At 24.2% G+C, this 25,093-nt stretch overlaps 1 protein-coding gene across 1 annotated transcript in view; it reads right to left on the reverse strand.

Annotated features, from left to right (window-relative positions):
• Nucleotides 1-6,797: 6,797 nt before the first annotated feature.
• Nucleotides 6,798-25,093, reverse strand: part of LOC112594356 (ubiquitin carboxyl-terminal hydrolase 3-like) — a gene marked incomplete in the record, with an annotated part of 23,335 nt that continues 5,039 nt past the window's right edge. Inside the window, 13 exon segments of the mRNA XM_025339108.1 lie at nucleotides 6,798-7,067; nucleotides 7,421-7,467; nucleotides 7,525-7,715; nucleotides 7,794-7,912; nucleotides 7,981-8,104; nucleotides 9,249-9,423; nucleotides 12,099-12,329; nucleotides 14,081-14,275; nucleotides 15,123-15,248; nucleotides 15,329-15,448; nucleotides 15,648-15,795; nucleotides 24,041-24,238; nucleotides 24,457-25,093. Coding sequence (XP_025194893.1) covers nucleotides 6,949-7,067; nucleotides 7,421-7,467; nucleotides 7,525-7,715; nucleotides 7,794-7,912; nucleotides 7,981-8,104; nucleotides 9,249-9,423; nucleotides 12,099-12,329; nucleotides 14,081-14,275; nucleotides 15,123-15,248; nucleotides 15,329-15,448; nucleotides 15,648-15,795; nucleotides 24,041-24,143 — 1,698 coding nt within the window.

The following is a 25,093-nucleotide window of genomic DNA, read 5'->3' on the forward strand; positions in this document are numbered from 1 at the left end:
TTTAGGTACATATATGAATATAATGTGGAAAAAAATGATAGTCGGGAAATTTTTTCCGTATGAGACTTGTTTATATAAGCCTATTACCTACTCATATGCTATATGCATAAATATATAATATAAAATTTGCGTTTACCAGCTATTACCTACTATACATAAATAAATAATAATTAGAATAAATACATTATTTTCCTCTGATGCGTACCTGGAGGTGGAATGTTGAGGTAGCAAAATAATAACACAATTCCTTTTTTTTCGGTAAAAATCGGTCTTCGCCGGTTTATTGATGCGAAAACGAACAAACAAGTTTTGTTAAAGAAAAAACAAGATATTCGGTGGTGACAATTTGGTGAAATTGTCCAGGTGTAAAATAAGTTCACTGTAACAGTCAACGGAGAGGGATATCGCTTGTGACTTTACCGCGTACGGTGTATGAGAAAAACTAAACTAACTCCGGTCGTCGGACCGGTTCGCGGTATCGGCGGTCAAGACGTTCCGACGCCGTTTATCGTGTGTCGGCGTCGTCCGTCGTCGCTGGCGGTTGGATAGAGAAGTCGTTCCGCGGTTTTCCGCGTAAAGGCCGTTTGAATTCAAACAGAAAATTACGCGGGACCGCGTCACCTCCTTCTTTACGTATTTACGTATTATAATTTCATAATTCTGTTATTAATTTATGTCCATAAGTTCAGTATTAAAAAGTATATTAGTAGTATAAAATGAATAAATATACATTTTTTTATGTTTTTCCTTTTCTTTAAAATAAAAAAATATATTAATTATATATGAATAAAGAAGCCAAGTACTGGTTAAAAATGAATTTATGCGTTATGTTTAGGAAAGTTAAGTTTAATTATTTTCTATGTTGTATTAATATATTTATTGTTACATTTTTTTGAATTAAAATAAAATAAATAGGTTATTGACGCTTGTTATTATATTGTGCGTAAATTTGATTTATTAAAAGTATAACATTAAATATAAAAACATTCAAATGCACCTATGTATATATTGTTTATTGAATTATGAAGATACATTTTTAGTAAACAAACGTTTGATTAGGGGTACTTATTAAAGTTTCATTAAGGCCGTTCAAAATTATTTTGCCCGGGCCGTGTTATAGAGCTAGTCCAACCCTGATCAACTCATAATAAGAGTGTAGGTAATCAGTTAAAACCAAACGATAAATTATGTAACGCTTTAAAAAATAATGTAGAAACAATAACAACTTAACAATGTGGCATTATGATTATTCGTTATTCGTGTTACATCTGCTCATCCAAAACTACTCAATACTCAGTGATGTAGGCACAATTCAACTATAGTTATAGTAAAATATAACTGGGACAAAAATCTTCTAGTTTTAAGGAAATGGGATGCATTTTTACCAGAGCTTGCAAACGTTATAATAACGTTATGATTATAACGTTATACTTGACAAAAACCGATTGAAATTTGTAAACGTATTTATAACGGTAAACGATAAACATAAATAATTAAAAAACACAAAATAAAACATAACGATTAACAAAATATATGATATATCATCAAACAAGACATAACAAAAAATATTGTATATAGTATATCATAAAAAGTAATAATTAATTTCCAATTATTTAATAGTTATAACTTATAAATCATAAAATATACTAAACATTTTAACTCTGAATAACGTTAAACACAAAAGTTGAATAACGTTTAAATTCTGAATAACGATAAACTAAAAATTTGTATAACGTTTTAATTGTAAATAACGAATAACAAGATATTTTTTTCCAAATTCAAGCCCTGATTTTTACCTTACAATAAAATAAAAAGCCAATAACAGGCATAAGAAGGTATACAGGTGTGTATATGTCTAATTCTAAAATCAATGATACTCTACAATAGGTATGTACATCGGGAAATAAAAATAAGATAAATATAAATATAGATAATATAATTGTTTATTAGTGATATTGATATTACATACGAATTATACAATATATCATACGTACGCGGTATACATTTTAGCAAAGAGTTTAACAACAGAGAAAAATATATTACGAAATATCAAATTCGTTTAGTCATTATATTTATTAAAATTAAAGTATTATCAATATTTAACAACATTATTTGCATTTCAAATTTCAATAAATATATAATATAATCCTACCTATGACTTTGTTTTGTATAATTATTAAAAAAATACACAATATGTCAACGCTATTATACAATTTATCATAATATTTAAAACAAAACACAGTCTCTCGTTAATCGTAATACATTCTAAAGCGAGTATAAGTACACAAAAAATTTCGTTTTAGGTATTAATTTAGAATATTTAACAGGCTTTTGCCCGAGGTACAAAAATATATACAACGATATACCTACACAGCACAATTATAAATAAGGTATGACATAATAATTGAGTTCAATTACATATACATAGTATAATATAGTTACATATTATTCATACACACATGAAAGACAAAATTGGTACTAGGAAAAAAAATAAGCTAAGTGCACTACTTGAGAAAACAGCTAATCGGTGCACAACTCAACAAACGAAAAAGGAAGACTCGAAGACTGTTCAAAGGAACAATCTCAATCGAATGGAAGCAAGTGGGCAGCATTTTATATTATAAATCAAGTCCAGCCGCATTTAAAGTACATATAACAACGCTTATTAATTATCTTAGACGGAAATTCATATTTGGACGACACCCGGGATGAGGAGTATGACATTTATTTGGTCAACCAATCGATGACGTCAAATAAAAATTTAACAATTCGGCGCAGAAATTTGTCTAATCTGTCGTCCAGTAAAAAAAAAATATCGAGTTAACGTATAGAAAAAAATTGATTTCCGGTTTAGTCTATACACACGTCGCATATTATGTAATATGTGCTTCCTACTTGTGGGGCGTCGATTATTTATAATCTCGACTAAAATATGTACAAAGTTTAATCACGTAACACGTACAATATACTTTGTTATTTCCCACTAACATTCACGTCGATTAAAATAGAAATTGTTTTCAATCCATCTCGGCACGACACGCTTAGCGGAGACACGAGATCCACTGCGCGCAAACTCGTCAAATATCAGAAATTCGAAAGTAGATAATATGAAGAGAACACTGCTCGAGATGGAAGAAATGTTACGTGTTTGGTGGAACTACAAAAAAATATGGTACGAACGTCGCTCACGGACTCGACAACTGAACCAACCCGAACGGAGGCAGAGAGATAGTAACGGAGGTAGAAACAATATGTGCAGAATGTCTCGTCCGTAGAGTGGTTGATGGAAGTACAAATAAATATTGAATTAAACGATAACTAATGGCGGTACTGTTTACTGCATCAAATTTGAAGGTAGATCTCCGACGACGATAAAATATAAGGAGACGTAATGTCAGTAGAGACTCGAACACGCGGAGACATTGAATAGATTTGTCATTTCCGATGGACGTAGAAAATATATCTGTTACCAGACATTCCGTTTATAAATATAAGGTAGAAGTTTAAGACTTCAATAATATCGGAAAATTATATAATTGTTATTCACAAGAATATAACAAAAAACCTCAAATTCGAAGGTAGATTCTATACGCATATCGACAGAGGTATAGATAATTTTATAAACAAATAACTGCAGTTCGTCCGTCAGTAGAATGGTTCTATGTCAAATTATTAACTTATTAACTGTCATGCATATACATACAGAACAAACAGACAATTTCTACTTCACAGGAACTTGATCAAAAGTTAAGCCAGTCAGTAGAACTCAGATCTGCCATCGAGCATATTAAATCAAATCAAGTGCATGGCGGCAAGTAGTAATAGGAAGACTTAATTGACCAATAACACTTTAAAAGTTAAGACACAATGGCTGCCAAATCAGACCATCTGATGTTGTCAAATGAAAGGATTTAAAAATAGAATCTTATTTCAAAAGAACACAAGACAAAAATCAAAGTACTGGAAGAGCACAAAATAAAACAATTTCTATTAATAAGAAACAATTCAAATATTGCTAATAGATGGGCGAAAATACAACAGCACATGTGTGATTTGTGCCAATCCTATAAAAAAATTAGCTTCATGATAGCAATAATTATCAGGGAGTGGGAAAAAGAAGACAACATATCATTAAATATATTTAAAAATTAGAACACATTTGTTCAAAATTACAATCAGCATTTTTAGATTTTTAAGTGTTATCCTATACACTTAAGTTACAATAAAGACGTAAAATTGCACACCAAATTATTTTATTTCCAAACAAATTTTAATATATAATATTATTTAAATGTTAAAATGTTCTAAAAGTTATAGGTATGCAATTTTCAGTTAAAATGTAATATATTTTTTCTTTTAATATATACGTTAGCATTCTAAGTTTTGGATAACACTCAAATTAAAAAACAAAAAAGTGTTAGTAATTAATATGTTATGGTTTTCAAAACGAATTGATAAGTAGTACTAATATACTGCAAAGCCTTCTCTAACTCTTAAAATATTATAACCTTAACATAGTTAAATTAAGTTAATTAATAATAAAATGTATAATAATCTAATAAATATAATTTATGTTATTTTTCAAAATACAGTAGAACTTTGATAATTTTAATTTTAAGAGACTAAAAAAAAATATTGCAAATGAAATATTGAAGTTATTTTTAGTTAATAGGATATTAGGAAAATGCTTGTTTTATAATTATTACATATTATTTATGTTTTTCTATCATTAAAGTTCTACTGTATTTAAATAAAAGCTTAATTCAATAACCAGATTTCTTAATTTATATTTTTAAGTGAAAGATTTGTTAAACAGTAAATACAAAGATCGTTTCTTTCTTTTTAATTATTAAATACAATTTCAATTGCTTTAAAACTTTTTTGTTTAAAAAAACAAGAATATCCAGTTATTGGATCATGCTTTTAATTACTAACTTAAAACTATATTGTAATTTGTAATACATATTCATATATCTAAACAAAAATTATGAAGTTTTGACAATAATTATTAAAGGAAATTATAGCTACACCTTAAAACTATTTTATAATTAAGTTATTTAAAATAAAATGAATAATAAACATACATTATGCATATAGGTATTCAAATTTTTAACAGCTATTAAAACCAAAAATCCACAATAAAGATACATTATATGGAAAACAAATTTGAAAAAAAAAGCACACACACATACACAGATTTGTTAGATATATTATAATTGTATAATAAGAACATATTTTAAGATTATATGCATAAAATAATTAATTCCCAGTGAATTAACCTGTCTAGTTAAAAAAAAAAATAATGATAACAATAATTTTCTAATATAATACATTATTTAAATGCATTAGTTAATTATTAATATTTGTCAAAAAATCATACAAATACTATACTACTGTTCTACTTGTTTTATTTTAAGACCATTAAAATAATTATTATTTAAAAATAAAACTCACCAATAATTTTAATTACAATAAGTAATGTATGACAAAAATTAATATTAAAAATAATATTATAATTACTCAATAATAAATATATTTTTTAATTCCTTAATATAGGAACAAGATTATTAAAATAAAAAGAAATTGATATAAATGAATAATAGTTATTAGTAATAGTTACTGAAAAATAACTTATTAAATTAAACATTATATAGATAATATCGATTTATTTATCTTTGTATAAAAAAAATAACTATGTGATTTACTCTTTTTTAACAATTTTTTATTTATCTGTTTTTTCATTATCTCGATTTGTATTTTATAATGAAATCAAAAATTAGTTTTTTGTAGTATTATTGGGTTGTTTCAAATTATCCATTCAACATCGATTAGTCAAGTATTTTAAGAATGTAATTTTTTGTACATAAATGTTAACAGTTATAAATTTAAAAAATAGGTAAGTTAAGAATAAATAATTGAATAATTATTAATAATAACACAGAAATTATACAAATGTAGAGAACATTTTTTTTTTCAAATTCCTGGTTTAATTATTTTAAATCCATCATTGCAACAAATTAAATTTTATCAATTGATTTATTTAATCGCACCTCAATGTTTATGAAATATTATTTATTATGAGATTATATTAATTGTATTCATTTAATGAAAAAATACATCATTTTATAATTTAATAAAAAATTATATGAATGCTGTATATACTTATGGTCAATATGGAATTAAACTCATTACCATACTTAAAATTTAAACCGTTAAAACAATAATTTAGTTATTCTTATTGATTATAGTAATAAACATTTAAATAAATCTTGGGAATGTTTTTCAACAAAAAGTAATCATTGATCATAGCAAAAATTAATTAAAAAACAAATATTTAAAAAAAATAAGAATAAAAAAAAAATTGGCAGTGTAAAGTAACAAATAAAAACCTAACATTTATTTTCTCTTCAAGTTGTTATTTTATTAATTAGTCTTAAATTTTGAAGCATTAAAAGGTGAAATAAAAGTTAATTGTCTAACCATGTTACTCAAATTCATTTTTTAAAACTCAAGTTTTAAGTATTTGATTGTAGTTATTACTTGAACTTAAATTTAATTATAATTCATATTATATTGATCAATAAAACCAGAGATCACGATTAAATAATTATCCCAGCCACCAAAATGTGATTCATATATGAAAATGTAGTTATATTCAAAAACTATTAAAATTTAACTATAGTTATTTAAATGCTAAAAATTCAACTAATATATAATTCAAATCACTATTTGTGTGTAAAAAACCTTATTATTAGAAAAAAAAAAGTAATAATAAGTGAATAATCATGTATCAATAATGACATTTTAAGCATAAAAACATACAATAAGAATACTGTTTAAATTATTTTTAAATAGATATTCTTTTATAAACAATCAAAGGATATAATTAGGACAAATGAGATGTTGATACTCAAATTACAGCTGTCCAAATTATCCTTCAAGTAATTGCTAAGAAAAGTTAATTCTCATTTCCCTCTTAATATAAAATAACATATAAGCTTGAACATTTTCTACCAAAGACGCATCAACTTCGTGTACTTTTTCATCATTATATTCATACCATTGATCTAAATTATAAAAAAATAAATTATAGAAAAATGTATAAGTATTTATAACATAAAGGTAATTTAAGTTCAGTGATTTTTCAAATTGTTATTAAAATCTATGGTTTTGTAACTTCAATTTTTCGGAATTTATTTTAATGAAATTCAATATTTTCAATATAAAAAGTATAAAATTCAAAAATACTACTGATCCAATTATCATTAAAAAAAAATTTAGAACTTCATTTAGATATCATAACTTGAGAATGAAAAATCTAAACTTTTTTTGCAAAATTTTAAGCCAATAAAAATTTGCACTTTGAAAAAAAACTTTAACTGTTTTAATCTTTCACTTTATATTAATTATTTAATATTACCTTCTTTATCATCTAAAGCATAAGAAGTATAATGCCCAGATCCTCCTCTGAAAATGATATACATGATTAATAATATAAATGTACAGAATTTTATTTTTAATTACCCTTCTCCATCATGTACAACAACTGCAACTAAGTCAAACATGTATGAAGGTTCTTTAACAAATACTGTTTTCATTTCATCATCCAAATATTTAGACATATCTAATGATTCCATAGGAAATTTAATAAATGTATGGACTTTAGTACGATAAGTTTCGTCCCATCTAAACCGTTTAAGATGGAGACATAACACCTGAACAAATATAATCATTCTGTTAAGTATAGAATAGTAGAATTGTAATGCTATTGTTTAGTAAAAACAAAAACTTACATTAGGCAAAGCGTTAAGCCAAAATCTCTTAGTAGATTTTTGTAGGCTTTGACACTTATCACAGTAGTAAAAATTTCTTTCATTTAATTCTTCTATCTCAAAATAACGTGCCAAACAATCTAGAAAAAGAAGTTTTTTAATCGTAAAAATATTATATAAATATTTATACAATTTAATTTTAATTTACCAGTTAAAAGATCAACTGGTCGAATCACCGATGGGTCAGCATTTTTATAATCTGGAACATCTAGTGACATATCTGTGAATGGATCTCTTGTTCTGGAAGGTTCATTACATTTTAAACAGCATACCTAATAAAAATTCAATTCAATTATTTTCACTGAGTTAAATATACAGATTCTTACAAATTGTATGATCACAAATGATGGAAATTTAAAAATATAATATTAATAAGGTGTCATATTATTGTTTTTAAAGATGGTTCTTACAAATTTTAGATTACAGAGCAATACTTTCTTATTCTCAGGCTATATACTTTTTACATATTTCAAAATTAATTAAAGATTTCTAAATAAATAAAATAAAACGATAAAACTAACAATATTTTATATTAATTTACAATAATTGAAATTAGGCGAAGAAACAATTACTTAAATGTTACTACTATTGATAACATTTATATAGATGTGTAATTTACTTAGGGTAAATTGGTACACTATTATGGAAATAATTAAAATAAGAATGTTCTATTTTTGATTACCTAAATGCTAACTAAAAATCAATAAAATCTTAATATCATAGGTATTTTATTAAAATGCCTTATTATATCCACTTTTTAAAATGTTATTAGAGAGCAAAAATTAAATACAGTTTTAAGTGTTTTCTTGTGGACTTATTTCTTAGTATTTAGAGTACAATTAGTTAAAATTCTATCAAGTTAAAGAACTAAAAATTGAACAAAATATCACTAAATTTATTAAAATTGAACACCCATCATATAATGTAACATACAATTTGAAAGAATCTGTTTACAAAATTCATATTTTATTATAAGATATAAGATGATCCATTAAAGCAGATTATTTTTTCTTTTATAATAGAATATATGATAATATGTTTGTACCACTTTTCATGGATCAGCTTACATAATATGTTATGTAGAGTAAGGCGTAAGGTTGAATCAAATTTCATAAAAACAGTCTAAATGGTATTTAAAAGTGTAAGCTATTAACATATATAATTAACTAAAAAACATTTAAATAAAACTTTTGTTCAACAATCTAAATGATTATTAGTGACAGTTTTAAGTAATTTTTCAACATAAAACAATAAATATAATTTAAATTACATAATATAAAAATAGGTTATTAAAATTTTGATACTTTATTATTTTTAACACCATTTATATTTTGTTTAAGCCGAGTAAAAATTTACGCCTTACTCTATATTATAGAACAGTAAAAATGAATAGTGATTAAGTGAAAAATTAATCACCTCACTTAATAAAAACCCACGAAACATCATGGACACAAGTGTATCAATTTTATTAGGATTTTGATTTGTTATTCCCTCCTCTAACAACAATTTTTTTTTTTCATCTTTCAACTCGGAATGTAAAGTATCCAATGTAAACATCAAAAATTCATGAGCATCATGTTGATGATATCCTCTAAATATTCATTATAATTTTAGTACAATATAATTATCAAATATACATAGCATTATTTATAATATAACTGATAATTTCATATTAATATTGAGACTTTTTAGTTTACATTATACTACAAATAGTATTCATTCAACTAATTATATTGTTATTAATAGGGCTTGGAAGTTATAGGAGTTAAAAAAGGTAAATTATGTATGCAAATATGCACGAAAAATTATAAAATATGCATTAAAAATTATGTTAAATATGCAAAAAAAAATTCTGAATTCAAAAAAATAAATAAATAAATAAATACAACAGATGTTATTAATAAATCAATAAAATAATAATATATGTAAAAACTATGATATAACTGAAAAAAATTTACAACTGATTTTTTATATAATTAAAAATATTTTTTCAGTATTTTTGAAATCACAATAAATATCTTTGTTGAAAATTTTGAGTTTTATATTCAATATTAATAGAAATAAACAGTTTAAAAAAGAAAAACAATCAATTTTTTCTAGAAAAATATGCAATATGCATAATATGCGTTTTCAATTTTCAATTTTTTAACTCTCTATTGTACAGTTCAGATTTCTAGTTTGGTCTGCTATAAATTGAAAGCATACTGTACAATATGCAATTCTTACAACTTCCAACCCTAGTTATTAATATCAAACAAGACTTTTAATTGTAATAAAACATAAACTTTAAAACCAGAAAAATAATAAATACATAAACTAGTAAAAAGTAAAAACCAAATAATTTTATGCTAATAATATATAACCATAAATACAGTAGAATCCCGGTAATTCGGCCATTCGATAATCCAATACGTCCAGTAATCCGGCTGTATTAACCTATATGTACCAATATGTATTTATATATAAATTTACTATCATAAATGATAAACAGTTAGATAAAACTAAGTAATAACAGATTAAATCCTAATAAACAAAAAGAAAACTGCTCTCAAAAGATTTTTAAATCATTTTTTAATACGAGTAAAAATGTGAAATTCAATAAGTAAAAATGCGTTTTTTGTGAACTCCTCACTAATTCGACGTTTTTGTTAATCCGGCAGTAGCATGGTCTGATATGTTGGATTACCGAGATTCTACTGTAATTAGTAATTACATTTTGTTCAAAAAATATGTTTGTTTCTTTAGTCTTTTATAAATACTTAAAAGAGTATAATGCTTATTAGAAAAATAGTTATATACATACTAAGAAAATACTTAACTTATTGACTTACATAAAATTAAATTAAAATCAAATTTTATGTTTTGAATACTTTAAACAATAACTACCAAATAAATTTAAATTATTATGTTTATATTATTATATTCATAAATTCATATTAATGAGAGGGAAAAAATGAAAGTTCATTTTTTTCGCTAAATAAATATGAAATTGGATACATGAAACTGGAATCAATTGAGTTAAGTAAAAATTCTAACTTAAATTATACTTATTTTAATCAAAGCCCACAAGATCATAAAAATGATATCAATTTCTCTAGCTTTATTTATATTTTATTTGAAAAGAAGGTTATGTTATAATTATATAATTAATTAATTAAGAATCAAAAATTCCATTATAAAAATCAATTTTTTTATTTAATATATAAAGAATTTCTTTAATACATCCACTTACAATAACTAACATTGGTTTCAAATATATTTAAAAAAATTGATTGATTGTAAGATTCAATCATTTGAAAAATAAATGGATAAAATCTATATATTTAAAAGGGTAGATACATTGTATCTTGAATGAATTGTAGTGTATGACGTTCTTGAAATTCCTACATTTATTTCAGACACTCAGGATTAAAATTTTATAAAAAGAGATGAGAGATGAGTGATGACATTAGAAATTTCTTGAAATTTGTATAAAATACAATACTACAATAATAAAATTGTTATACAGAAATTCTTTATAGATGTAATAATTCTTAATAAACTCATTTTGTCATACCTAATAGCTAATAATTAGCAAGTCACTTTTATACTTCATAGAAAATATTAAATACAACTATTCACCCATATATAAAATCAAGTAAATTCTACACCCCATATAAAAATAGTTCCATTAAATTAAAACATGATCATGTTTAAAGTGGAGTAGCTTTTTCTTCATATATTAAATTAACAACTTAATGTATTCATACCACTATCACTACTTTATAAAAATATAATTATTAATTTATAAATAGAAAAATAAATTATTTTATATAATTAATTTTAGTGATGGACAATGATAATCATTTTATATCGATTAATAATTTCTCAATATCAAACTTTTATTGCTATTATATTATTTTTCAAGAATCACATTTTATTTGTAGGTTCTAAGGCATCCAAGATATAAACAATTTAATTTTATTGTAATTCAAATATGTATGACACTGGTATACCAATATTTAGGTATTAAAATAAAGAATAATTAGCATTAATTAAGTAAATAAGTTAAATTTCTTAGTGTGATATAAATTTGGTTAAGTGAAAACGAAAAAAGGATTTTGATTACAATAGGATATCAGTAAATTTTGAATGATATCAACATTTAAAACTATATCATTGCCCATCACTATTTTAATTACTATTATATGTCCCTATTAAATATACATATCTGTTTTCATTTTAAAACGTATCTATGTTACTAAATATATTTTATTAATTACTAACTTGTAGCGAGGTTTAATTTTGCAGACAATAGAGAGAAGAGCAGTTGGTGAAATTGCTTCTCTAAATTTATAGCTTGCGGGTTTTTGCCATTCAACTAATGTCATCAATAGTTTCCACAATTCTTGGGCTATACTATGTTGCAACCTTGGATCTGAATTATTATTATTATTTTGATTGCATATTTCAGCAAGTTCGAACAATTTCATACAATATATAAATGGTTTTAGATGGCTGAAATATTTGAAAAATTAGATAAAATGAATTACTTAAATATGAAAAATAAATATGAGTATCATGTACAAGTTAAAATATATTATTCACGTATTTATAGTTAAAATTAATACTTAATTCACACTTTTAACTAAGAATTATTCATAGATAAATTTATTTAAGTTCAAGTCCGTTTAGTAGACAAAAATGAAGATTTTTATTTCAGTTAAATAATTTACTAGTAGTAGTGCCTTAAACATAAAATTACAAAAGGAATATATTATAAGAAATTTTTTAAATTAATACAATTTAATGAATTATCAATAAAATAATTTATTTAAACATAAAGTATAATATACTCATAAAAAATATTTATGATGGAATACAGTATTTTTAGTTTATTTAGATAGCTAACACTAGAAAAAGAAAGCTTTAGTGATCTACCTAATTGGAGTTAATTTTAAGGTATTATTTTAATAAATAGTTTTTAATCTTTTTTGCCAAAAAACATAATAGCTTAGATGCCATTATGACACATATTACATATAAGGATAATAAACTAATAAATAATATTAAAAAATATAAAGAGACTTAATTTTTGATAGCAATAGAGAGGAGATTACAGCTATCATTGAGAACAGAAAATAACTATTAAATTTTACACAAAAAAGTAATAAAATTAGTTGATTAGAAGTTATTTATCTATATCTAAAAGAGTCTACTTGAAAAAAAATTATAGAAATAAGTTTTAAAAAATAAATAAATAAGTTTTTTATTATCATCTAAATTTTTAGTGACAATAAAGGAATTTTTGAATATAATATACTTTATATATTAAGCATAAAAGTAATGAAAATAAAATATTTAGTATTAAATTTATAGGATATAAATATAATAAACATCTATTTTAAATGGGTAAACAATACTATTTAATATTATACTGATTAATAATGTTAATTGATCCCTCATAAAACTAAATGAAAGCATAATACTAATAGTAAGATGATTTTTAAAAATATGAATAAAAAACTTGCATATAAAATAGAATTATGATTAAATATTAAGAGTATCAAAAAGAAATAAGAGTTAGAATTTTACCACAAAAAGTAGAGCAAATATAAATAATAAAAATTAAATTACCTATTAGAAATATTGACATAAAACTACAGAAGATAATGACTTATGATGAGGGACAGATAATGTTACTTATAGTGACACTTAAAAAATTATTTTGACAGTAAGTAGTAAAAATGATTGTATAATCTCTTGTCTGGAGCTGATTTTCAGAATAAAAATAGTAAAATATAATAGTATATAAATTAAATTCAACTACATAGTTAGTCTTTTACTTGTTAACATGGATGTCTTGTATATGAAGTAATTAGTTTAAAGTTGACAAGGTTTTTTTAACTGTACTAATAAAAAAGATAAAAATTTGTTGATCCGAACAGGTGTAAAAAATACCTCATTATTGGGATAATGAACCATAACAATGATATGGTGTAAACATTTGGTAAGGCAAAAAAATTTCTAAAGATATTTCATTCCTTATAATACACAAGTTAACACAGATATCCATATGAGAAACAATAACTCTAATCAAAATAAAAAAAAAAACTAGAATTATGTTTTAGAGATTATTAGGGAAGTGTGAATAAAGTGTTTAATATATTTGATTAGCAAAAAATTAAGTACAACATATTTTACTCTACATTTTTATCAAGACAGAATTCACAAAGTTAAACTTTAACGAGTAGTAAAATAATATTTACCGAAGCGATTGCCAAACCGCGTTCATAAAGCAATTGTTTCCACTATTAGATATACCAACTTTTTTATTAGTTCTAGGACCTCTTTTAAAGAGTGGTTTTTTAGGTTTAGCTTTGAGTGCTTTTTTTGGTACGACAGTTTTAAGTGCTTGTTTTGGATCGTTAGCTGTTTCGTTAACAGCTTGAGGTTCTTGTTCACTAAATATTAAAAATATATTAAGCTTTAATACATTTATTGTTTTAAATATGTTAGTTCAATATACTATATATTTAATAATTTAAAAACTTAAAAGGCAAAATAAGAATATCTAAAAATAAGACTAAATTGGTTCCTTGATATCTTTGACAAGTCATTAATGGTAATTCAAAATAAAATTGTTTTTTTTTCATAGCATGTTCACTTAACTTGTCTAACATATAAAACAATGTATAGACAACAATTTTGGAGTGAATTGAATATGACATCATAAAACATAAATTGATAGATCATACCAAACATTTTTGTAGAGATTGCATATAATAACCAAAAAATATGTATAGATAGCATTAATTATACAAATCTTTAGTATACAATATATATGATAATATTTTTAGCGTTAGGAGTGAACTAAAAAATATTGTGAAATAGTATTCTGTTGTTATAAAAATAATAGTGGCTATATAGCCAAGTAAAAGTATACTATCTATAATATGGAAATTTAAAATTATGATCAATGATAATATTTTTAAAAAAACCTCGAAAAAAACAATAGCAGTAAAATGTTTATAAATAAGTAATTTATGGATAATATTTTATTTTTATAGATAATTTATATAAATAATTGAGTGAACAATTAAAAAAAAATTAATATTTATAAATTAACACAATAATTAAAACATCAAATATCAGATAGAATGCATATAATAAGACATCAGTAAAATACTTGAGATTTCATTTACAAATATTTAAACTTTAAACATTATATTCTGTATATACAATCTAATCATACAGTTAATTTCAGTTTTTTTAAATAACACTTTAAATTTAATCAATAGTAATATTTACCTAAGAATCTGGGAAACTGAATTCATAAGACAGTCATTTTCATTAGGTTTAATGACTTTTTTATTAGCTCTAGGACCTCGTTTAAAACTATTCTTTTTTGGCTTAGCAGCTTTAGGTGCTTTTCTCCTAAATATATAAAAATATATTAAGCTTTAATACAGTGGTCGCTTTGTTTTGTTTATTTTTAATTTTACTAAAATAATTACCGTCTTATTTTTTTGTTACTATTATTTGCAATCGGTCCACGATTATACAAAATAAATTGCCGAAGACGGTTAAGTTCATCATCATGGTTTTTTGGTTCGATATCAGAATTACACTTGAAACTTTAAAAACAAAAAATAAAATTTAAAAATTCTGTGAATATTATAAAATATAATAATTATAAATCAATGAAAATATATTTAAAAATTTAACATAATATTATGACTAGTTAGTAAATAATATTTCAAACAATAAAAATATTTTCTTTGAAATACATCTTTAGGTCAATAAAATAATATAGCAATTATTTTTTAAACTAACCAGAATATAGCAGCAGACTCTATATTTATAAATATGCAATGAGTTTTGTGGAATTCATAATGTGCAGTACTGTGTCCTGCAGCATTATGTCCACAAAGAATTTGTCGACACTCCATGCACATCCATAATTGATCTACTCGTAAGCAAACTGAAAAAAATACTAAATTTAGTTTTTTTTAACTCGAATCAAATTAACTGAATATTTAGTTATACGTTTATTAAAATTAACAACACATTATTTTAACAACACATATTTTAAATATTTTTTTCATGTAAAATTGTAGTTCCTAAATGAATACATAATTAATTCAATAAATTACGATTATTACTTCAATCACTGATACAGTTTTTCTACAATAGTATATTTTCCTTTATTTTTATGTATCATTTATATCTATAGATATTAGTAATCTCTCCTTCACTTCATTCACTTTACAAATATATTCTAAGGTCTGTCTTTTAATTTCTATATTATTTTTCATACCCGAGCCTAAATACTTGAATTTATTGAATACTAAATAATTTGCTTAGACTTAATTATTTTGAATTTATGTATCTCCAAATTTTTCTTCACATTATTATCATACTCTATTTCCTCAAGATCATACATTCCTATAAACATCAGATATCAAAGTACATATTTTGGTAAATACTGTATTAATTACCTATGTAATACTATTAAGAAGGACCAAATTATAGAATTTATACTATATAAGGTTAAACCTATAAAATACATAATTAATATAAGATACAATATTTTGTATATAAAATGTGATAACAGATACAAGCAAACAAGTTACTACAATAAGAAATGTTAGAAAAATAATATAAAATATTTCCCACAAAAACAATGACTAATAAAACTATACATTTATAGATTGAAGACTATAATTATGTGAATAATTAATAATAACTCATTTCTTTGTATTTATCTATTTGAACTAAATTTTAAGCAAATTTTAACACATTTAAGTAGATTTGTAAAAATTATTAATAATCTAAAATTGATGATATAAAATTTGAACAAAATAATTATTTTTTTTTTTTATATTAATTATTCATTTAAATTTATTGCTATACAAAAAATGTATTCTATTGCATATGGTTTACTTCTAGACAAAATAGGATAATGTAGTTTTCATAAAATTTTTAAGAAAATTGATTAATCATCACATTTGATGAACAATTCTAGAATATACTATACATACAGATTATTATGCTAAAGTTGATCATATTGATTTTAAATTAAATGATAAATTAAATTATTTTTTATTATTAAACTAAAGGTTAAAATAAAACAAAAACCTGATATATAGGTAAGACATAAATAAATAAAATAAAAAATATTTAGAACTTCAATCTATACAATTGTAAATATAAAACCAGTTTTAATGATAGACCAAATCTAATAAAATATATCTTACAGGTTCAGTTATTGAAATTAAGTTTTATATAATTTTTATTTTTTAAACACCTAGCAAACCAAATGTCAAAATATTACAGAAACTATTTAACACCAGTTCTAATAAATAAAATTCAATGATTATTATAATTTTAGAAGTAACTAAGTGTAATAATTACTTTTTTTGTTACTGAAAACTAGATACATACATTTTAACAAACAACTATATTTTAATTTGCAACCTCGTTCTCTACAAATATCAACTTCTATTATATACTAAGCTCAATACTAAGCTAGGTACAACACAACTAAACAATTACTACAATATAATCATCTAAACAAATATTTTATAAACTAACCTAAGGCAAATACAAGGTGATACAATAGTAAAATATAAATCATATTTGTTTCAGTAGATAATTTCAATGTTATTTATAAATATATTTGAATACAATTCGGACAGGCGTGCAGATGTTTAATAATTATTGTAGAATTTACAATCATACAATTGAACCTGTTAGTACATTTTTTTCAACGGAAGCCGTTTGGGAATTTACGTGTTCGTAAAACCATTTTTGACAGAAGCCGTTTGGAAATAAGCAAACAATAGATGGGAGTCGTTTAGGATCTAATGAAAAATGTAAAAATGATTGATTTAAGTCATAGGACTACAAAGTAAGAATTAGACAATGTAAACATGTTAAACCCATAAAATGTAAAAGGTATATTAATTTATCACACAAAATATCCATAAAAAATTGAAGCATGATACTACAAGATAAAATAATTATATAAAATTATGAAATTTATTATTTTTGAATTACTCTAAAAGAAACAATATAAATGTACCTAATACTATTATTCAATTAAGTATAATACAAAATTAGGAATATAATATTATTCAAAATTATTTTTCTGTTGTTTAATATGAGAAAAAAATGTGAATGATTATATTAATATTAGCATTTACTGTAAACATAAAAATGTATAAAATTTTTAGCTGAATTGATGCAACAGCACTCATACTGATTACTTAGTAACTAGATGTAAATTGATGTACTAGTACAACAGGGAAGCTCATGATAAATAATGTTTACAAACTATAGTTATTTACTGATTTATTTAAATATTTAATCATTAAGAACCTCCTCTACCACTATGGTCTAGATTAATATGTCTACAATATAAACCATATTAATTATATTTATACATATATAATATATATATAACAAACATAAAAACCATCTAATATAAATAGTCATTTGTAAAGGGTCTAGCTTAAGTTATCAATATTTCATAAGATTCAAATTAAAATGTTTAAAACTTATGTTATTGGATAAGAATTATTGAGTGCAGCGGGTTATTTTTTTAATGGACTTGTTTAATCCTGTAAACATCATTATCGTAATACTAAAATTATGTAACAATATTTTGTCCCAAAATAGTCTTTTTAGAATGCAGAAAATGTTTTGAATATCTCAGATTTTTTAGAATGAAACGCTACTTTAATCTAATCTAATTCTCAATTATTGAGACTACAGACTACAAAGTAATGTCATGTTTATATAAACAATGTTACAGAATATCTTATTTTGGTGATGTTCAATTCAAGATAATGCTGAAAAAATGGATCGTACTTATAATCTAAAACAGGCACAATATATTATGAAAAATATCATTACCTAATGTAAATCAGACTATTCACACCAACTTAAAGATATTTAAACAAAGATAATATTCTTTAAACCCTAAATATGACTTTAGTCAAAAATTTCAAAATATTTATGGACCACATACCAAAATGTTATCAGTTTTTAAAAAATATGGTAGACTTTGAAAATTAATGATTAACAGAAAAATTTAAATTATTAAATATACACAAATTTTACAAAATTTAGTCAGTTTTTCATAATACTGGGTTGTTTTGAATTAAATTAAATTACTAAAAAAGTAATTATAAAAGTTGGAACAATGAAACATAAATTATCAATATACTAATAATTAATTATTGGGATACAGATTATCGATATATACACGGAGTAATTATTATTGTGAAAAAATTTACAAAAATAAATTATGTTAAATAATTAAAGTATTAAATAAAGTACCTATATGCTACAATGCGGATATAACTTGCAATGCATTTGGAGGACAATAGAAATAATTTTTCCAGATATAATATAAATACAACTATACAAACTATATATAAATAAGGCAAACCAAAATCTATTCTGATAGATGTAGGATAATGATAATTAGAGATCGGAATAATATTCTTTTGCATATTTTTTTTTTTTGAGTTTATGCAGTCAAATTTTGGTTTAAAATCTATAAAAATTATGAATTATATATAACTCAATGGCAAAAGTTTTTTTTGCATATTTGAGAATATTTTATATTAAAAAGAATATTAGAAAATATAACGATTAATTTTATAGAATTTGGATATTTAGTGTTGTAGGGACAGACAAAAATTATTAATAATATTAAATAAGTTTTTAGTCTGTTATTATTGAGATAACTATAAACGGAATAACAATATGGGATGAGTTAATAAAATGTTTAATGAACATTTTTTTTAAACTAAATTATTAGGTACCTATAATTGTTTATTCAAATAAATGAAAAAATAAATTCCAGTAAACATATAGAATTGTATCATAACTGATGACCTTTATGTATTAATTAGATTGTATTTTTTTTTTAAATATGAAAGCATATTTTGAATTTAGGAGAATATATTACTGTAAAAGCATATTTCTTACATATTTAACTAGTTTTTAAAAAATATTATCAATTTTTTAGGGGAATAGCATCTTATTTTGACTATTTTAAAAGATTATAATTCTGACCTCTAAAGATAAGCAATAATACTAGTTACATAATTTAGTACTCGCCATCCAATAGAAAAACATGGTTCATGAGTTTTAATACGATGAAATCTATAACAATACTAAATTCTCTAAATTTAAATTGACAAATAGAGGGGAATATTATCAAGGATATTATCTATGCTTTGATAATCAATTTTTTAATAAATCAAATATTTTGTTTTGTGTACGTTTTGAAAGTATTGAGTTTTTTACTTATGCATAAAAAAGTATTGAAATGTGTAATAGTAGTTTCTTTGTTTGTTTTTGAAATAATTGGTTAAACTGGAAATTTCTGATTTCATAACTATTCACAATTAAAAATAATATAATTATTGGTGCTGTTATTAGTGTAACAATTTTAGTTGAAATTTGAAGTATTGACAACTAAAAAATGCCATTTTAGTTGTTATTTTTGAGAAATATTCTTTTATTCTTTAATTAAAGCAATAAACAAATATAATCTGTTAAAATAAATTATAATACATAAGTAATTAATTACTGATGTAAATAATGATCTTTGTACAAAATAAGAATACATTTGTGATTCAAATCTTACAATTTAATGTTTTATTGAAAACTTAAAAGAAACTGTAAGTAAACACATGAAAAATAAGAAAAATTCAGTGATGAAAATATAGAGATAATAGTGATATATTGTAAGATAACTACATTTATTAATTTTTCAATAAACTTAAATCTGAACTAGAAAAAAAGAAAAAAATGACAAAATGTTTGAAATGTAATATATTTTTGGGACATTTAATAAGAAAAATATATCAGTAATATAACCCCAAAAATAGACAAAATTAGTTTAAGAAACATATATTGATTAGGATGATTAGGAAAGATATTTTTCGAATAAATGTGTTTATACTTGAAAGCATACTTAAAAACCTTAGAATTTTATGAAAAGTTTAAAAAAAATCCAGCAATGCAGCAATCCCTTGTTTTAATCAAAAACAAAAATTTCTGTTGTTACGTTAAGTAGGTTATTATATACATATTACTTGTCTAGTAATTGTTTTATTTTCCATTATTAAAAAGAGGAGATCCATAGTAATGATTGATTAAGAAAGAAGAAAGACTAAATGTAATGACAATTCTTAATACTAAAATTTTAAACTACAAAACAAAGTTACCAAAAATTCTAAGTATTTTTTTTTTAAATTTTAGTTATTATTTGATGTTAAATACATTTATTTGATGTCAATATTTGTTTTCTTACTCAGACCCGTGCACAAAATAGATAAATTACATTCATATCAGATTTTCTATATGATTTTTAAGTAATCAAAGAGTAAAATTAATTATTTAAAAAAAAATAAAAAATATTATTTTTGAAGCTTTGATAATATATTAGTTTTATAATTTACTATTACTTGCCTTAAAAAAAATTTATTTTGTATAAATATGTTTTGTCTATGTTGCACATGGGGTAGAAAGAAAAAGGAATATTGTAAATAGATGTTAAATAGAGAATATTTTAATATTATATTTTTGGGAGATGAAGGGAAAAATTATGTGGCTCTGTGACTTAATTATTTACTAAAATATAAATTCTGATAATCAATATATTTTCATAGTATTGATAATATGTAGGCCGTAATTAATTTCATATAATTATGATTTTTTAAGGCAAAACATTAATTTATAATGAAAAAGATTGACATTTGATTTTACCATCTCATTTCATAAACCATACTTATCCAGAAAATAATAACAAATTTTATAACAATTAATTTAGTTAATCTATTTTTTACTTCCATTCTTTGGAAAAACAGTTGCACTGTTACTGATTGAAAATTAATGAAAAATCTATTTAAAAGCTGTACTGGGCCACTGACTACTGAGGCTTTTACCGGAATCCTTATATAAAATCAAATCAGATTGTCTAAAGCAGTATTTAAGACAGTAATTTGTGTTCTACGAAAATGTTTTTTTCAAAATACGGCTAGTGAGAATAATCGTTAGACGTGCACACATTATAATATTTTAATGTTACGTAATAGTTAATTATATTTAAAAATAATTTTCATAGGGGTTTTGCTTAAAAAAAATATTAGGTACTATTTGGTGTTCCATGATATCAAAAAGGTTAAGAAACACTAGACTAAGGAAATTAATTTTGATCACTCTAATAGGTTAAACTGTTTAATAAATAATTATAAGACTTTTGATTTTGTACAATACTACTAACTTTTTAGATTAGGAAACATGGATATCTTATAATTGAAAATGGTTGAACGGTAATATAATAAATAAAAAGTGTAGACACGACATGACATGACATTACTATAGTCACTGACGAGAATATGAATTAAGACAGAGCCCCTAGACAACCTTAAGAGTTAAGAGATCGAGAGTGTAACAATTTAGTCTGCATGCATTAGTGAGATGGTTTACTGTTAGCCTAAATAGAATATAATCTACTTAAAAATGGTCAGGCAAAACATTTTTTTTAAAGTTAAAATTGTAAACTCAAATAAGACAAATTTGTTCTAAAAATAATCAAGACTTAAATATTAATCATCCCAAATATTTTTAACTAATCTAAAATTCATATTGCTATACATTTCTGAACACATTCTATAATTATTTTATGTCAATATAATGTATACAGTAACTAATCACTAATTTTTAGTACTATCTGAATTGATACCTGAGAAAAATAAAAATTGGCAAATACTCGAGGAGGAAAAGTATAGGTACTACACAATTATTCTTCTGCCAAGGAATTTAAAAATAACTGCAAATAAAGATATCACCAAATATTATTTTTAAATAAAAATAAATACCTAAAATTGTCCTTAGAATGAGCAAAAAAATGTTCAAATTCCATTCCAGGCAATTATATTTCTAAAGTTATATGCATATTAAGGATAGCAAATCAAACACTAATTAGATATAAGTATTTTACTCATTATTGTGAGATAAAACTATAAAAGTAATAAAATTACATGCAATATAAAAAAATTATTTAATTTAATGATTAAAATTATAACAAAAGGTTAAAGATTAATTAGACTGATAAACTTCAGTTTATAATTGTGAAAATATATATTCATCAATATTTTAATATTGTAGTCATAGGAATACCAAAACAACAAGCTCACACATTAATAGTCATCATTTTGTCCAAAAAACTAGATGCTAAATTATAATATGCAAAAGCTTAACTAGGCAGAAAGTTTTTAATCTACTTCTGAAAAAAAATTCAGGGACTGGTCCAATGCGTGATCTACTGAAAACATATCTATATTTTACACTATATAATTATTGATATGATATGGATTTTAAGACTATATTGTATTTTTAAAATACATCATTTAAACATTCAGTTACCATTTAGCATTCATTCATGTCATTTCATTTGTTGATTAATTTTTTCAATTTTTTTTTATAACTTGTTTTGTAACGATTTAAATTTTAAAATGAATTCTACTATAACAATGGGATATTTATATAAAAATATAATTATTAATGAATTGAAATTGAGCTTATACTCAAACAATAGAGTCGTTATGGAAGTTAGTCAAGTCTAAGTATAATATTAAAGTTAATGGTGCATCTCCACTATTAGACCGCCAACTTAAAGAAGAATGGTGGCGGTCATGTCACCCGGTACAAACTCAAATATTTGATGATTTTTTATCAGATTTAAAAAATACTTTTGCAGTATGAATATAATATATAATTAATAGTTAATCACACATTGGACCAGCCATTTATTGGTAGATCACACATTTGACCAGCCGTTTATCGGTAGATCACATATTGGACCGGTTCCAAAATTCAGTTCTTAACATAAATTTAGAAGGATTATAAAAACTAAAATATTTAAACGAGTACCCACCTTGTTTGAACCTATATGGCCAATTGACCAATCCTTATCTCACCTCAATAGAGGTAATAACAATAATAACAGTAAAAACTACAGTAAGAGCCCTATTATAGTAATAATAATAATAATAGTAATAGTAATAATAATAATAATAATAATAATAATAATAATAATAATAATAATTGTTAGAGACGTCATTACCACATTACATTAAAATATATATTTATTACTGTGGTGTCATGTACTCTCTATTTTATGTGTCTACATGACATCTCACCATTGCAACTCCTGTTGTTGAGTGTAGCTCTGATCTGTTCCACATCCAACTTTAGTTTCTCGGCCGCGTCGACGATATGTGGGCAGTCCATATCTTCGTCCATGGCTTATAGAGATGATTAAAGGCGTCTGGAAGACGCGTACGGTCAGCAACAAACAATATCAATGTTTCAAATCAAGAATATTATTTGTAGTCGACCTAACACATAGACAATATCATAGTTAATATGGTTAACATTTACTAATATTTAATTACGCATATTAAAATAATTCAATAGTTTACTGTATTGCGTAGAAGTGGCGCTGAATAAATATTAGATTTAATCTAACTAATCCTATTTTCCACTATAAAGCACGGTAATAGTACTATAAATAACATCTATATGGTACACTATAATACTCGGGGACACTACTCACTCGCTCTTGTGGTATTGTTCAGGTAACTAGTAAGGGTAAACAGATGATCGGATGTTGTAATGGCGGGTGGGGGTGGTAGCTGCCACTGTCGGCAGCTAACACAATGACAGGACGTGCTGACAAACGCCCCCGTCGAGAGAGAATAACTCGTAAGTGAGGGCAAGACAACGATGGGTCGTCGAGCGAGCGTGTGCGGACACAGCTACCAACTGCGACCACTGGACTCCGGTGTGAATGTCGCTATTGTCGTCGTATGGAATCGAGGCGCACGCGCAGAGCGACTGATGAAACGACGACGACGGCGGCGGCAGGCGGGCAAACCGAACTGACCGAAGGCGGCGGCGTCCGTATTGAGAATGGGCACACTGACACTGAAGCAGGCAACGGATCCGTGTTCCTTCGAGATAATGACATCGATTGACGGACGACGACGAACCAGCGGTGCTACGCAGTTACAGTTGCTTGGCAATTATTTATGGTGGGGACGTCGATGGCAGACAGCCAACAGTGTTATTTCCACGAAAACAGCTGTTCGCCACGACGGCGCACTGTGAAAAAAACAGAACGACACCGTTCGTCGACTGAGGCACTCTGGCGGCGAAAAGCAAACGCGCGCGCCCCCCCGGGCTTTGGCTGA

The sequence above is a fragment of the Melanaphis sacchari genome, unplaced genomic scaffold (assembly GCF_002803265.2).
Source record: "Melanaphis sacchari strain LSU unplaced genomic scaffold, SCAv2.0 Contig22_pilon_pilon, whole genome shotgun sequence".
NCBI classification, from domain to species: domain Eukaryota; kingdom Metazoa; phylum Arthropoda; class Insecta; order Hemiptera; family Aphididae; genus Melanaphis; species Melanaphis sacchari.